General features: G+C 44.5%; 2 protein-coding genes across 3 annotated transcripts in view; one reads left to right on the forward strand and one right to left on the reverse strand.

The window, feature by feature from the left end:
* The window catches only part of LOC116429875 (ELAV-like protein 3), a 95857-nt gene that overhangs the window by 71639 nt on the left and 6247 nt on the right, over positions 1–17971 (reverse strand). The window contains exon 1 of one of the 2 annotated variants that reach the window (XM_031983312.2): positions 16656–17646. The exons of the other annotated variant lie outside the window; for it this stretch is intronic. The gene's annotated coding sequence lies outside the window, so the exon portion shown is untranslated. Of the gene's footprint in view, positions 1–16655; positions 17647–17971 lie in introns of those variants that run through there. 2 annotated transcript variants of the gene reach the window in all.
* Positions 602–14342, forward strand: LOC116430006 (cytosolic carboxypeptidase 6). The gene is made up of 8 exons (XM_076364699.1): positions 602–673; positions 6420–6784; positions 7414–7850; positions 8781–8984; positions 9077–9300; positions 10210–10405; positions 12698–13052; positions 14053–14342. Exons 1-7 carry the CDS (start codon positions 652–654, stop codon positions 13002–13004), a joined length of 1755 nt encoding a protein of 584 aa, XP_076220814.1. The 5' UTR covers positions 602–651; the 3' UTR covers positions 13005–13052; positions 14053–14342.

The following is a 17971-nucleotide window of genomic DNA, read 5'->3' on the forward strand; positions in this document are numbered from 1 at the left end:
CGAGCGATTTAACCCTTTGAACTCGAGAGGTGACTCTCAGTCACCACTTGATTCGATACAACAAAACTACGAAGTTGAATATTTAATATTTCAAATTAAACTTCGCATTGTTACGTGAAATATCGAAATACACCTTTGTTGCTTAATTTATCTATGAATTATCGTTAAACTAGTTCCAAACAATATCACCTATATCTCGTCAAAAAGTGAATATTTCCATTGAAAAACATCCGAGTGCAAAGGGTTAAAAGCTCCAGTCATCGAGGACCACCGCAACGCGAAATAAACCCCAGAAGAGGATCACGGGAACAATAAAAAAAGACCAACAACGATCCCGTCGAGCCGAATTCCTTCCGGCAATCGAACAGCGAACGGTGCAACGAACCCGAGTGCAGCTCGCGGATCACGCGAGGCGCGACGCGGGGGCGGCAGGCGGTTGCCTTCGAAAACGGAGTCGTAGAAAAGAAGCGGCGTCCGCGGGGACGCGCGTACGACGCGGTATCGATTCAACAATGCCAAGGAAACCCGGGCTTTTCCCGGGTGCCGGGGGCGGGGAAGCCAGCCGGCCGGTGTCGCCCGGCTCCGGCAAGTTGCGGCTGCCTCGTGGACCGGTCCGGGACGAGTCGGTCCTGCCGCGGCCCTCTCACGACGATGTCCGACACCGAGGAGACTGGTACGTACATGCCCGATCCATCTTCGAGAGTTCCGTAACTAGACGATCGGGCGCTGGGGCGGGGCGGGACGCGGAGCGGCCGTTTCCGTGACCGAGAACGCGGCCGAGCTTAACACGTACCGGCGCCGCGTGATCCGCGCGATCCATCTCGACGTCGTTTCCGATGGATCTCTGACCGGCGATCCGGCGAATCGATCGCCGGGTCACGCGAGGATCATGCCTGCTCAGTCCTCGATCGTTCTCGCCGCGCACCCTGACATTTGCCGGGGGCGATTCCTCGGGAACTCCGTTGCCCCCGTCACGATACAGCCGCGCGAATCGCCATTTTCCCTCTCCCCCCGCGGCAATCCGCCTCTACCGTCGCTCTATTGCTTCCGGTAGGTTCGCTGCAACTTCCCGTCACCCTTGGACACATAATTTCCGCCGGGGTATCAACCGGTAGCGAATAATGGGGCAAACACGGGCGATTTTTCTCGCCGGCGCTGTGCGTGTTTCATCGCGTTTCGCTCTGTTGCCGGTGTCCTCGTCGCGATGCGAGTGAATTTTCTTGAGTTACGGCATGCAGGAAGATTGTAGATTGGTTCGGTATGCTCAATGCGAAGCGTGGTCGTTTTAATTCGACGGTAACCAGTGGGAAGTGGCAGTTGATCGATGATTGCGTGTGCCATCTGCGGCTTTTCGGCTCGGAAATACTTGGTTGCGAACGGTTTTCGATGGAATAGTGAGTGTATTCCGTTTCTGTGGTTATACTGGTGTGATAATATAGTAAGTAGAATAGAAGGATCGTCGAGGGGAAGATTTTCGGTAGCTTTCCTGCGTACGATCGCGATCGCGCGTAAGATAAGTCGCTAAGCGGTTGGCTCCCACGCAGTCCCGCGGGAGAATTCGCGGTTCCCGTCTCGCTCCTCGAAACTCCAATTACTTTCTTCCAGGAGATGCCACAAGATTTCTCTGAGCGAGGCCGCGGCTCGTTAAAAATATCGGATAAGATTAACGAGAGAAGCTGCGCATCGAGTTCGGATTACGCTCGATCAAAGCGAGGGGCGCTGATCCTCGTTAAGAAACATCCGAGGAGGAGAGGGTCTAACGACCGAAGTTACTTCCTAACAGAGCAACGAACGGTTTAAGCGCGAGCTTAGTGTATTGTCGCGTGTCCCGTCTTGTGTCCCCCCTTCCGCGCCCCTCCGCCCAACGTTGATTGTTCAGGGACTCTCTTCCGGCCGGCCTCTCAGTCCCACTTTTAATTGCTCTCGCCAACCGTCGGCTCTAGAGCAGCGCAACCCTTCCTCTCCCTCCGCTTTCCCGCGAGTCTTCCCGTTTTCCGGTCTTCGTACGCAAATAAAACAATCTCGTTTCGATTCGTCAGCGGCAATCGCGAGGAAACATCCTCTAACTCGAGGCCATCTTGAGATGGAACTATGGTAGACAGGTACGTTCGTAGATATATCAATCAAACTAAATAGGTCAAAATGATAATTACGAGAAAAATGCAGATTTGTAAAAATTCCGAACCAAACCGATGCACTAAGGCAGTTCTCAACCGAACCGATCTACTAACAGGCAAACTAAAATGTAACTCGCTCGAAATCTCGATAACTCCTGAAACGTGTCGCTTATTTCGACGAATTCGTGAAACCGATTGATTCTATAGTTCCCCTATAGTTCCACCGTTGACAAAGCGAGAGAAACTTCCGAGGCAAGCTAGTATTTCGACCAGCGCGCGCTGTCGCCGCTGCAGCCGGCAGAATTACATATCTAATCGGTTCGCCTTTGAACGGGAAACGAGTCACTGTCGGTCACTAACATTGACTATCCGCGCGCAAGGTTCAAAGGTTGCCGCCACCGCCGGCGGGTGTTCCACCCTTTCAGCCGGTGAATCATTGATAATGGAATTGCGCGCGATCCTGACGTAAAACTGCTATAGACCGCGGACCAGCGCGACCGGTGCAGCAGGCCCGAGCCACCCCCCATTTCCGCCGAACCGACACGACCGCTGCGTCGCCGGCTATAGACATCATTTACGATTGTCATGACGGGGACACCGATGATGGAAATAAGCGCCGGGTCGTCTGGATTTAGATACGCTCGAAGCGGACGATGGTTTTTTCATACGCACGGGGAAACCGAGGGGGAAAACCGTACGCCACGAGACGCGCTTGCATAGGTCCGCGATGGAAACGTGACGTGTCTCGCGAGTGCTCGACCATCCTGGGAACCACGTGTGTTGCCAACGTGTCGCTTGAATAATACACTACCCTACATATTCTCGGTTGCTTGTTTCGCGACAACAACGAGAATATTTTGCTATTTCAAGCCGGAGTCAATGCGTTTGGACGCTATCCGAGGCTCAGAGTCTACAGAGTGTCCTCGGGTTATTTCCGAGGTAGATCGAAGAAGCTTACAAAATTCGGGATGCGTCGGTATTTAATCAACATCAGCTCACAGAGGTTCCAATCATTCGAAATTAGAGATTCTAATTATCTTTGGCCTCGTCGTTCCATTCATCGTCGCCTTTACACCCGAAGCAACTTTCCTGAAGTATTTGAAGAATAAGACGACTTTCTTTAATTTTCCTCTGATAATGTTCGGAAGAATGAATTTCTCGGTTAATACCAATAGCACTCAGTAACGAAATAATTAAAGTGATCTGGACGTCGTACTCACAGTTTTAGGCAATTATCATTATTAACCCTCTGCACTCGGGAGGTGACTCTCAGTCACCACTTGATTCGATGCAGTGAAACTATAGAATTTAATATTTAACCGTTTGCACTCGGAGGTTTTTCTCTAGAAATATTTTTACATTTTCTGATGAAATAAAGACGATATTCTGTGAAACTGACTCGGCGAGAAATCATACATTGAGGAACAAAGCTATTTTATTTCAGTATTTCTCAAATTGATGCATTAATACGAAGTATAATATTAAATATCAAATTTTATAGTTTCACCAGAAAGTCCATTAGATTTTATAGTTTAAAAGGGTTAATATTGAACTGTGTATAATACATCGGTGTACGAAATATTCGGATAAAAAACCTTTGTCTCTCAATTCACTTGCAATTTTTTTGGCGTTCATTCTAAAAAATATCATCTTTATAGTTAGAAACCGTTAACACTAGGTTTACGGGCATTTATTGTACACTACATTCTATTATTCCTAAAAGAATTGACGCTCGTTTTAGATTGTGGAAACTGGAGATTCGATAGTAGGTAATTGGGGTACACGTCAGTATGATCGCATCAATCAAAATCGGCGTAAACATTTACAAAATAATATTTCTAAAATCCAATATGCGTCAATTTGACGCGTTCCGTAAACCTAGTGTTAAGTGTTTCCAGCGAAATACTTCCGAGTGCAAAGGGTTAAAGGTGACTCTGTCGGTGGAGTTATTTGCTGCTTGTATTCCTTGATGCCTGCAACTCATTTCGTTTATTTACACCCTCCTGTTACTCGTCTCTGGATCTATACTCGTGAATCTCTGTGTCCGTTCGTATCCCTCTATCTTTGAATCTCAGTCGACCACATTAATCCCGCTAGTTCCAGGTGAAATCTGGAACGCCACGCGTATCTACCCAGCAACTATTCCAACCGGGCGGTATCGGAAACTTTCGGAGGCCGTTCGCGAGCATTTCGCTGGGGAACTTTTCCGTCGAAACCGTTTCGTGACCAGAAGCAACAGCTTCGAGGCCGGCGCGCATTCGATCGTTCCCACGTGATCGCGCGGCGATTAGAGAGGCACGCCGATAACCACTGCGCGTTGCCGGTTAATCCTTAGGACCGGTATATTTTCTTAGAAAACGGTTCATTTTTTTGTTGAAACATAAATTTAACTTCCTTATGGTCAAGCACAAACGAAAGAATCACTACTACAAACTCATAGTTCACTGTTTAAAGTCATTTAAGCTTTACGAAGGTTCTACTTCAAACAGGTAACTCTTCAAAGAGCGTATTAACACTTTATCTACCGCTAACCTGTTAATCTTTTCAATTACAAATGGTTGACAAAGTATAATCCTAGTCACTCTACCTATAAACAGAAGAAGTACAAATATTAGGCTTCGATCTCGAAGTTACAGAGCTTCGCAAGTAAAAACATTCCCAGATCTCAATGAAAGCCATATTGTCAACTAGCAAGTAATAACCTCTGTAGACCTTTGCACTCGAAAGTGTTTCACTTGAAATATTCGATACTCCCGAATTAGATATAGACAAGATTTTCTTCAGATTAATTTCTCAAGAAATCACACATAAATTAGAGAACAAAATGTATCTATTATCTTTCAATATTTCACGTATCGATGCATTCACGTCGACATCAGTTCATTCAATTACAGCTTAATATAACGCTCTATTTATTCAAGAATATTTGGGAGTCATTGAAATGTTATCTTTAAATGGTACAACTGTAATACTACAAACGAACATAGAAAAAATGGTTAAAACGGGTAGAGGTTGCATACAAACATAGGACTGCTAAGGATTAACCCTTTGGCCCATGATTTCTTTCTCAACTTTCTCAATACGGCTACTTTATCATTAATAATTTATTGGAAAACGAGAAAAATCCTAAGCACATATCATGCCTACATTTCCTTCTAAGTATAACAGTTGATCACAGGGGAATAATATTCACTTTGAATTCGAATGAACCGAGTAATATACATATTTGTCGAATCATGTTTAAAATCTTCACCACGAGTCTCACTCGTTGTTGTAGGGCAAGGGGTTAATGGTAAACAAAGTTCACAATTTCGCATCAAATCTGGCGACTGGCAGTCGCCCGTTCCACGTAGAAAATGGTCGCAGCCGCATTGCTACGAGCGCCGATTCGTTTGCATCTCGTTTCCCCGTGACCCGCGGTTAAAGGGTTAAGAATAGACTCCGTTGAAATCCGATCGACGCGACGATGGCGGCATAACGATCTCGCCGAAGGCCGGTTGATCGCGGCTAGCCCGTCGGTACGGGCCACGAACAGAGATCTCTGACGCGTGGCAGCCACGCGAGCGTTCCCGGCAGCCCGCGATTCCATGACTGTGGCGCGGCCAGAACCGCGCGAAATCACGAACACGGGAGCCGAGATTCCTCGCACGAGATCCGACACGAGAATTAGCCGTAACGTGCCCGATCCGACGGCACGGAGCGCTCGTTTTCGCCGTTATCCACGTAGGCGACCGAGCCCACACCCCGCCGGCGATAGGCCGAGCAGACCAGCCGCCTAGAGTCAGTCTATCCTCGCGTCTTCTGCCCGCTGGATCAGCCGACGTGTGTCCTCCTCGCCATGGGCCACAACGAGGGCCGCGATCCTCTCGAACACACCAGCCTCTACCAAAGAGCCGGTCCGACGACTTTTTCATTTCGGGGATCGAGCGTTTCTTTCGCGAACGATCGAGCAACTCGATCGAGGATGTCGGGACGTTTAGGATATTCGGAATATTTCTTGGATGTTCTCGGTTCGATGTATCATAGGAGATTGTTTTGTATATCTTCGAGTGCTAGTGGTTTCGAGGTTGAATTGAAATTGAACTTTGGGAATTTGGTTCAGCGTTTTGTAGGATGGCGTAGATGAATGTAGAGCTAACGTGCTTGTCTAATGGAAAGCTTTCTTCGTGACTCCGCGTAATGATGGATTGATAGAGTTTGCATGTATAGGGAATTTATCAGGAATCGCGATAGAGTTCATAGGGAAATAAGGTTCTCGATGCCAGTTTATGGAAGAAAGCGAAAACTCGACTACGATTACAGACAGCGAGGACAGCGACACGGAGGGCGGCCTGGGCAACGTGAACAAGATGATAATGCGGCCGCCGGGTCACAGCGGGAAGGCGAAGAAAGGTCACATCTGCTTCGACGCCTCGTTCGAGACGGGGAACCTGGGCCGAGTGGATCTTATCTCGGAGTTTGAGTACGATCTGTTCATCAGGCCGGACACCTGTAACCCCCGGCTGCGGCTGTGGTTCAATTTCACCGTGGACAACGTGAAGGCGGAGCAACGGGTCCTCTTCAACATCGTCAACATCTCGAAGAGCGCGAATCTCTTCCGGAACGGAATGACGCCACTGGTGAAGAGCAGCACCAGGTCCAAGTGGCAGAGGATTCCCAGGGATCAAGTGAGTTATCGGAATCTATTCTGATCTTGGTGTCCTTCTGCGGCTCTGTCAGAGCGCGGTAATCGATGGTTCAGAGGCAATCGAATCGAGAGCTGAAAACTCGAACTTCAATCCTTAGGTAGCTAACGAGAACGCTGAGATATTAAATAGACGAACGAGATCTAGCTCCTGTGACACTGTCATTGAAGCCTTTCGATGCTGAATACTGTCTACGCTGCGATTCATCACAGAAAGACGTTGATAAATTATTTGGTAGATTCTACTCTTTATAGCAACCTTCTTTCTACATGGATCTAGCTCTATGATGTTAAATAGACAGACGAGATGCAGCTCCTGTGACATTGTCATTGAAGCCTTTCGAAGCTGAATACTGTCTATGCTCTCATTCATCAGAGAAAGATGTTGATAAATTATTTGGCAGATTCTACTCTTCATAGCAACCTTCCTTCTACATAAATCTTCTAGCTCTGTAATATTAAATAGACGAACGAGATCCAGCTCCTGTGACATTGTCATTGAAGCCTTTCAATGCTGAATACTTCACTGTCTATGCTCTTATTCATCACAGAAAGACGTTGATAAATTATCTGACAGATTCTACTCTTTATAGCAACCTTCTTCCTACACAGGTCTTCTACTACAAGTCAGCCCAACACCAGAACCACTACGTTCTCAGCTTCGCCTTCTCGTTCGACCGAGAAGAAGACGTTTATCAGTTCGCGTTGACGTATCCCTACTCCTACAACCGCTACCTGGCGCACCTGGACAACCTCTGCACCAGGATCGCGTGTACAACACGGGAAACCCTAGCCACCTCCATACAGAAACGGAAGATCGAGCTGATCACGATCGCCTCGAACCCGGAGGACGTTCAGGAGCGTTCCAGGAAAGTCGTGGTGATACTCGCGAGAGTCCACCCGGGTGAATCACCCTCATCCTTCGTCTGCCAGGGTCTAATGGACTTTCTGGTCAGCTGCCACCCCATTGCTCAAGTCCTCAGGAACTACGTTGTCTTCAAGATCATCCCCATGGTGAACCCAGACGGCGTTTATCTCGGTAATTACAGGTCAGTACCATGAGAATTCTTCACGGGGAGACGTATAACCGCCAGGATATAACTCCTACCCATGGGGGTCGTAAATTGAGTCGCTCAGAAGCCAACGTGGTTAAGTTGGTTTTTGTAAATTGGAATGGAATAATATTCTTTTCGGTTATTCAAGGATTTACTCGTTTCTTCGTCCTCTAGGAATATTAATTTTCTCGATTCTTGTCTTCTGGACTTAATTGACTTCTGAGCGACTCAATCTATAGCGCTTGATAGTTCGCTGGGAGTATTCAACATTTTCTGATAAGATAAAATATACTATATAATATAATATAATATAATATAATATAATATAATACAATATAATATAATATAATGTAATACAATATAATATAATACAATATAATATAATATAATATAATGTAATACAATATAATATAATATAATATAATATAATATAATACGATATAATATAATACAATATAATATAATATAATAGAACCTAGACCAATATATAATATTATACTATATTATATTATACAGTATATTTTATTTTATCGGAAAATATTGAGTACTCCCAGTGAACTTCCGAGGGTTATAAATTAATTGAGTCGCTCAGAAGCCAATTAAGTCCAAAAAACAAGAATTGAGAAAATTAAAATATTAAAAAAAAATAATATATATATCTTTTGATACCGATTTCATAGAACTCAGGTTCTATCTTCAAACTTGAAGAGGCGTCACTAACTCCACTCGATGCAACCAAACTACGAAGTCTTCTATATAATATCGAAACTTTGTACAATCACTCTATGATATATCTTTCACATTATACATTTCCATTCGTTCGTCCCACCCAACGTCACTCGCTACAATATATCGGACAATACTACAATATATCGCTACAATACTCGTTGCGAAGCTATAGCGATGTGCCGATCGCTGTTCAAGATCCACGGCCCTCGGCGCCGATCTGAATCGCGCCTGGAACAAGATCTCCGACTGGCTTCACCCAGCCCTAGTCGCCATCAAGCCGATGCTGAAGAGCCTGGACAAGAACTCTCGCACCCCGTTGGACTGCGTGTTGGACCTGCACGCTCACACGAACGCCACCGGACTGTTCGTCTACGGGAACACCTACGACGACGTGTACAGGTAACTCCGACCGGTTTCCTCTATCTCTACCTCTGAGCCTACAGAACTCGCGAATGGCGCTGCCCCTAACCAACGGCTGGCCAGCCCCTCAGGTACGAGAGACACATCGTGCTACCGAAGCTGCTGGCTCAACACGCCGAGGACTACGAAATCGGGAACACGATGTACAACCAGGACTCCCACAAGTCTGGCACGGCGCGGCGTTATCTCTGCTCGATGCTGAGGGAGCACGTCAACTGCTACAGCATCGAGGTGTCCATGTACGGGTACAACAGGAAGACCACGCCCGGGATATTCCCGTATACCGAGGAAAGCTGTATCCTTCTCGTATCGCGTACGACAGACGATCAACCCACGAGGGAAAATGACTGTAAAAGTTAACCCTTCGCGGACGAATGTCGGCGTTTTGCTGAGATCGAACTTCCACGTTTGGAATACCCAGTTGTGAAGAAATGATTTAACTATTCGAACAGCAAGAAATCAGTACGCAGTTCCCTTATTCTCTATGGTTTAAGCATTTGGTGTTTAATTTACCAGAATTTGCTAAAGGTTTTGTATACTTTCAACAATCTTCGTCCGCAAAGGGTTAAAGCCCAGACATCTTCGTGTTACTTAATCAGTTACCTGAGGAATTTAGTTGGAAAAACCTCTCGTTCTACGCGCGATTAAATCGAAAAATGGAGCGTGTACTCGTCGAATGACGAATGCACGTGGAGTATATTTTAATGAAAGATCAAAGCGAAACAAAGAAGAGTTACATGTTTACGTGAAGGAATAAAGAATTCATGAAGGAATTAGTATCGTGTCAAGCTTCACGATGACGTGTATACTCGTTTGTAGGAACTCTAAAAGTGCGTCTATCTTTCGAAATTTCTCAGAGAAGGATCTATTATTTTCTGAATGGTTGTGACACAATTCAGGGAATTAACTAAATGTAATAGAATAAAACTTAAACTATAGGATTTAAACGAGTCAATACTCAACATTTTCTAATGAGATACATCCTTTCGAACTTGACAAGAAATTGCATAAAAGCTGAGGAACGAAACTAATTTCTTTCGATATTTAATAATACCAAACTTTATAAGTTCGCTGCGTCCAATCAATTGGCGACTCAGAGGCGTCAACGGATCGCGAGGTGTTAGGAACAACCGTTTTAAACTTCGATTCCAATCGTAAAATCTCGCAAGGATCTAGGAGGATCTTAACTAGACAAGAACGACAGATTACAGAATAGGTCGCAATCTGGCTCGCGTCTTCTTGGAGTACTACAAGCTGATGGGCCTAATCCCGGCTGGACTTCCGGACCAACCGTCCAGCAAGAAATCGCGGCAATCTCGACCGAGACACCGGGTTCCTAGGGAGCCTAGACCGAGGACCTCCAGGACGCCGGCTCCTGTGCACCTTGCCAGCATTCACGAGTAACGTATAACATTTTGTTGCTATCCTTGAAGCCTGTTTCATCGGATTCACCATTTGAGTACTTCGAAATGTAAAATGCTACTGAATTTATCTTCTTTTCCTTTTAATTCATTTGCACCTTCTCTACTTAGAAATAGAAGAATAGAACGATCCCATTAATTAGCATGTTTCTCCATGTGAAAATAAAAAAACGCGATTCAGTCTCTGAACTGAAACGGAAGAATTTAACCCTTAGCACTCCAGATGGTTCTGTAATCTATCAGCAACTGCAACTAGTTTTTATAGTATCCCTAACGAAAATGAGAAATGCAATATTTCTTCGATCTTTTATCTTCCTTCTTAGTGCAAAATTTGAAATATGTAAAAGTAGATGAAGCTAAATTGTATACTGTTTCCTTAAACGATAGAGAAACTGGAAACCTCGCGTTCATCTCTTGCTGTTCAAGTAACTAAATCATTTGTCACCGACTTAGTATTCCAAATATGGAAGTTTGGTCTGCCGAAATGTCGACAATCGACCGCAAAGGGTTGATATGCGTAAGAAGCAGTTAATAAGCAATTAATAAACCTTGTAATTGAATATTAACTAATCTAGTAATCTATCAACAATTGCAACTAATTTTTATAGTATTCCTAGCGAAAATGAGAAATGCAACATTTCTTCAATCATTTATTTCCCTTCTTAGTGCACAATTTGGATGCGTGGAAAATCGAATGATTTTAGGGTAGTTCCTTTAAGATTCATTAAAATATTTAGTATTATTCCTGGTGCAATATCGGAGCCTACAGAGTTCAAAGGGTTAATATTCAATCACTAGTTCCACGTAATTCCGGGATTTTCGATCGGCTCGCGGAGAATCCGAAGGCAGAACGTTACTGTCTTACGTCGCGCGGCACTCCTAGCCGAGGGTCGGACACCTTTCTGTCCCATTTCGCATTCCGGGAACGGAAACGCGAGACTCACCCTCGTTACACGTTACCAGAGAATGCTAGAGTGTTTCATTGTCTGGCCAGTACTTGTCTCTTTCCCCTAGCCTATTTCCCGACTGGCTCCTCGCGGGACAATGACAGGCGGACGCGCTATCAATAAAACTGGAAAATCTTCTGCGCAGATTAGACCCGGCTTGATCGGAATAATCGCGCGGTTCACGATCGTTTCGTTCGATCTTCGCGGAATCGTTGATCTAAAGATCGACTCCGAAATTTTTTTGAAATTTTCAATGATTATTGAATTGGGAGATTCCCCGCGATCATTTCTGCCGATGTACTCTGCTAGTCTTCCCATAGTAACGAACAAGTATTTCTCTCAATTAAACTAAAACTACCGAGCTCCTAAATTGACTCTTCAGAATTTCTTTACAAAAGCTACAAAGGTGGATTTATTAAGATTCGATTCGATTTAAATTTCAGCTCAGGCGTTACTTAACCCTCTGCATCCGGAAGTTTCTCACTAGAAATATTTAACATTTCTTAACTCGAAAGGAAATCGCAAGTATATTAAGGAACAAAGCTACTTCATTTGAATATTTCTCAAATTGATGCATTATACGAGGTATAATATTAAATATCAAATGTTATAGTATTACTGCGTCAAATCGAGTGATGACTGTGTCATCTCCCGATTGCGAAGGGTTGATCAGCTTCTTTAGTAACTGCTCAAAGAGATATTCGTACCTGTTCAATAATCGCAAAAGGAAACATCAACAGAAATGGGTCATTTCCACCCATCTGGTAGTTCTAATGCAAATAATGGAAAAAGTCGAATGGTATTATCCGGATACCGACCACAGACGGCGCTGGTATCGGTAGCTCGATAAGCGGGCGCCGATTGCAGTCGGCGCTGCCCGTGGAAGGGTTAATATCAAAGGATTCCGTAAATCTAGCGTTTGACTAGCACTATTATCAACTTAGTTGCCTTATTAAACTTGTCGAGGACCGTCACTCAAACCTGCAATTTCAACGTGTTTTCTCGATTGGTTACAACTTCATTTTTCAACGCATTCAGCGCCGGCGACTTAACAGACATTTAACACGTTAAGCGACACGAAAATCTTAAGCGTTTCCCCATAGAGTTTATCTTTTGTAGCAAAGAAAAGTAGGAATACTTATAAATCGTTCGGCGTTGCAACGTTTGCGTTACACTATTATCAACTTAGTTGCCTTATTAAACATTTTTATTTCACATCGGTCGTCTTGTACGTTACGATCGTTTTTTAGTCATTCAGAAGCGTCAGTCAGCAGTGGCTGACATGGCGCTTAACGTGTTAATTCGCGGGTCTGGTTCGCGGCAGATACTTCCAAGAGGAGGCGGCCGAGCCGCCGGCGAGCGGCGGTTACCGATCGATGAGCGGCACGCGGATGAGCCAGCTTGGGACCGGAAGTGGAAGTGGAACGGGCGTCGGCGGGTGCAGGAACCGGAGCTACAGGTTCCGGAGCCCCGGGGCACCGCTCGTCAGGGTACAGCCGCTGTCGAGACGTCCCGTCGAGCCGAGGCTCACCATTATCGATTTCAATCAGCTGACGAGGGGCGGTTTGGAGCTGGCTACCAGCAAGAACAGGGCAAAGGTCGCTCGCAAGCCCGCCAAGACCAAGAGATAGCGATCGGTCGAGAACGGGAGGTGTCCTAACGGGTCCAAAGATCGACAGGTAAAACGTTCACGAGGGTCAACTGGAAAAGGAGTTCGGAATGTTTCAGGATGGGAGAGAGGAGGGAGATTTTCATTTTTATCTCTTCTGGAGATATTTGTGCGATTGACTGATAGATTTTTGGATTTCTGGTTTAGAATGTTTGGGTATTTCAAATGTTCAAGGTTTCGAATGTTTGAAGCTTTGGTCTTTCAAACGTTTAAATTTCTCATTTTCTAAGCTTCGATCCTTCAAACGTTTAAACGTTCCAATTTTCAAAGCTTCGATCCTTCAAATGCTTAAACGTTTGAACATTCAAGTTTTCAAGTTTTCGAAGCTTCGATCTTTCAAATGCTTAAACGTTTGAACATTCAAGTTTTCAAGTTTTCGAAGAGTCGATCTTTCAAATGCTTAAACGTTCGAATGTTCAAAGCTTCGATCTTTGAAACGTTTAAATTTCAAATTTTCTAAGCTTCAATCTTTCAAATGCTTAAACGTTGGAATGTTCAAAGCTTCGATCATTCAAACGTTTAAACGTTCCAGTTTTCAAAGCTTCGATCCTTCAAATGCTGAAACGTTTGAACATTCAAGTTTTCAAGTTTTGGAAGCTTCGGTCTTTCAAACGTCTAAATTTCAAATTTTTAAAGCTTCGATCTTGCAAACGTGTAAACATTCGAATTTTCAAAGCTTCAATCCTTCAAATGCTTAAACGTTTAAACATTCAAGCTTCCAAGTTTTCGAAACATCCATCTTTCAAACGTTTAAACGTTCAAATTTCCAAAGCTTCAATCTCCCAAATGTTTCAATACTTAAACATTCAAATTTTCAAATTTTCGAAGCTTCGATCTTTCAAACGTACAAACGTTAAAATTTCCAACTAATAAAAGCATGAATTTTCCTGATGTCGACTACCAGTTAAGAAATATTCAAAGGTTATGCAATGAAAACGGGAAAGTAGACCATAACGAGAGAGGAGTTCTCTAATGGAGTTCAAGCAATTTGTGGCACTCAATTCCTTCAGTTCCACTGAGGCCTGACGTCGAGCTGAATGGAGGAGTTCCCGCGAACGTAATTAATTTAAAATACTATGGGACCGGTCGCGTGACCAAGGCGACGAACGACGGAATTTTCCCTGGCGAGGACTGTCACGCGAAGAGAACTCGCTGGAAAACATTACCCGCTACGAGAGATTTCAATGGACCCTCCAACGCTGTTAGCACAATTTTTCTTGCGTGCAGAAATAATTGACTTTTCTTTGGCGAAAAAGGAGAAGACGATAAATGTATCGATTCAATCCTTCGTCCTGATACGAACTAACAATAAATTCAAAGAATGATTGAAAGAACTTGTACAATTTTATACACTTCCATTTTAAACTGAATCCTATCCTTAAATTTCCTTAATTATGAAATGATTTAATTTAACCCACTCCACCTGATTTTCCAATCTACTAGCAACTCCTACACATTTTTAGTCCTCGTGATGAATGTGAAAATATATTATATCATCTCGTAGATTTTCTGTTTGTTCTTAGGAAAAGATTTGTGTGCAGCAAATGCAATAATCATAGGGTAGTTTTTTCACTCTTGATCGAACTGTTTAATAATTAAGTGGTGCCGTAGAGCCTACAGAGTGCAAAGAGTTGAACCAATAATATAACTGCACGTTTCGAGAAACCTGTTCTTAACAGGTTGACTGCCATGGGGGTCACCGGTGACCCCCAATCAAATCGAATTACGATAGTTCACTCAATTAAAAGATGATTATTTAAAAACATTTCTATTCATTCAGCCAGATGAACTTGCAATAATAACAATGCAATTCAATCAATTGATTTAATATTATACATTTTCCATTTCGAGTATTTTTCTTTATGAAATTACGCGGCACTCAACGTGTTAGAAGACAATAGACTCTACCAACATCTCGAAAGACTCATACGAAAGATACTGTATATTCGTAGAACCCCCTTAATCGATCACAGATTAATCCAAATCGTCCGTGATATCGTTGGAATATTTTTCGTAAATATTCCGAATCCTCTGGAAATTAATAGAAATGAAAGCATACGCAGAAGGAAAACGAAACCGGGTCGCCCGGATTTAAGGGCTGCATCGAGAGACACTTTCGCGGAGCGGACGAAATTAAAACGCGAAGTAGGTACAAGACACATGCACGATCATTTCTAGCAGCCGCGACACAGGCACCTCGAACGAGAACCAGTACTCATCCGCCTGCCAAGGAGATTCATTTTGAAAATGCATTTTCTCTGGGAAACCGCGCGTTCGAAGAGATACATTCTTTTCGCGGTGTGCAGCTACGAATGTTCTCGGTCTTCAATGGACACGATGGAATAGAAATTAAAAAGAGTGACAAATAAGACATTCTATGTAATACATAATAAATTAATTATGTAGAAATAGGAAAAGAGTGTTAACCCTTTGCACTCGAGAGGTGACTCTCAGTCAGCACTTGATTTGATGCAGCAAAACTATGAAGTTGAATATTTAATGTTGGAATATTGGAATGTTGAGTATTTAGTATTTTAAGTTAAACTTTGTATTGTTACAGGGAATATGTAAATTAGATAGCTTTGTCGCTTAATTAATCTGTTATCATTAAATTAGTTCCAAATGATGTCGTCTATCCCATCGAAGAATGTGAAATGTTTCTAGTGGAGAACTTTCGAGTGCAAAGGGTTAAAGAGACAAAGGGAGAAAATGCCGGAAGATGAATCGATGATCTCGTTCGAGGGTGATTCCGAGCGTAGAAATCATCTCCGCGGCTAACGCTGCTCGTGCCAACCCGTAATCCACAGTGTTCCCACTGACAACTCGAACTCGAACCGTTTTCCCAACGTTAAATATCACTGAAACAGCTTCCGCATCCACGGACGATGATTGCTCGTCGTTTCATCGTGCACTCGTGTTCCTTTGTTGATCGCAGCCGCATTACTTATTAATATACCGATGCTTTTTCACGTTATTCTATACCCTCGTTGAACGAGAACACAGTGGATCGACGTTTTGGCACAGAATTAACCCCTTGCCGAATCACGTAGATTCTCGCCCGATCTACCAGAAATCCGTTATCAGAAAGCTAACTGGGACCAAGACGATTCAAACGATCTCAAACGGTACAACTGTCATCAAACGGTCACCTACCGTCCAAACAAATTAGCAAAAGAAAAACAACGAATTTAGATAAACAAGAGTAATAACCACGAATGCCCAAGACTCTACGCTCGCGAAACTGGGACCGATATTTACTCAAACAACCGACTACACAATCCGAACAGTAGAACGGTAAAATGAATAAACAACGATGTTAGTTCGGATAACCAAGAGTGATGACCATGAATACCCAAGACTCTACGCTCGCGAGACTGGAACCGATATTTACTCAAACAACCGACTACACAGTCCGAACAGTAGAACGGTAAAATGAATAAACAACGATGTTAGTTCGGATAATCGAGAATTCAAATAAGCAAGATCCTATCATCCGCGAAACAAAGCGGACGATCGGAACCGTGAACGAAATCGCTCGGCAAGGGGTTAAGGGGGTAGAGAAAGAGAGAAAGAGAGAGAAAGAAAAAGAGAGAGAGAGAGATGGTCCACGTACCTGAATGCGAGAATTACGTTTCCTAAAAGTGAATGGAGCCGCGGGCTTGTTGCACGCGCATCGGATGGACAGAGAACGCAGGTACTACGCGGGTTTTACACACCAGCCCGGCCGGGTACTGATCTACAGATACGCTTGATGGCCGCGGGTGTGTCCGTGCATCGGCCCGTACCGACAACAACAGAACCGGGACCGGCGATATATGTATGTGTATGTATATGTGTGTGTTTGTTTCTGTATGAGTGTGGATGAGTGTGTGTGTGTGTGTACACGTACAATACACGTATATCAATATACAAACGTATATATATACATATATATATACTGAAAATATCAGGTCCACGTATCGTGTTCGTCGACGCGAAACGCTTGTATCACCAGAGAACGAGACGACCAATCGGCTCGATCCGCGTACCGTACCAATACGACCGGCGCGCGTTCACACTTCCGTTCGCGGTGTATCTCGTAGAATCGGGGGAAAAAAACGAGCGTGGCCGCGCGTCGAACTGTCCGTACTTGTACAGGTGTGTTGGCGTATGTGTGTGCGTGGTTTCGTCTCCTCTCGAGAGAACGATACGCGGCAACGCGTGTGCACGTCTGTCTCTCTGTCTCTCGCGCGCGCGCGCGTTAATTTGCTATGCGTTAATCGTACATCCGTCACGAATACGTGTGTGTATGCGTACGTATGTGTACAGGTGTGTTTCAGCTTTCTTTCGTGTATGTGTGTTCGCGTGTTTCTGTGTACGTGTATCTGCGTGTGTGTACGTGTTCAGTGATGTGCTCGCGGGTGAGTATATATATACATATGTATATATGTATATATGTATGTGTGTGTATCCTCCGGTGTACGATACGTCAATCAATCGGAACTGAAGAATGAACTAAAACGGAAAGAAATGAAACTATAGCGAAAGAAGGGAGCAGACAAGCGGCCAGTAGCTCTTCTACTCCTGGACTCGAGACGGAACTGGCCCGTGGCTCGTCTCGCTCGACACCGACTCGCCTCGAATCTCCCTCCACCCTTTCCCCCTCTCCGCGATAGCAGCCCCTCGCCGTTCCGCGCACCCCGTCCGAGCTTACACCCCCGGCAAATCATTCCCGCGACTACGCCCGCCGCGCGCCCCGTCCCGGCGCTTCCATTTCATCCCCTTCGGCGAAGCTCGACGCTTCTCTCTCTCTCTCTCTCCCTCTCTCTCTGAATCTGTTTCCTTCCTCCGCCTCGACGCTAACCACCCTCAATCTTTCTCTTTCTCTCTCCCGCCGCTTCTCGCCGTGAACCTCCTTCTTTCTCTGTTCCGATGCTAACCACCCTCAAT

Source organism: Nomia melanderi, chromosome 2 (assembly GCF_051020985.1).
Source record: "Nomia melanderi isolate GNS246 chromosome 2, iyNomMela1, whole genome shotgun sequence".
Taxonomy (NCBI): domain Eukaryota; kingdom Metazoa; phylum Arthropoda; class Insecta; order Hymenoptera; family Halictidae; genus Nomia; species Nomia melanderi.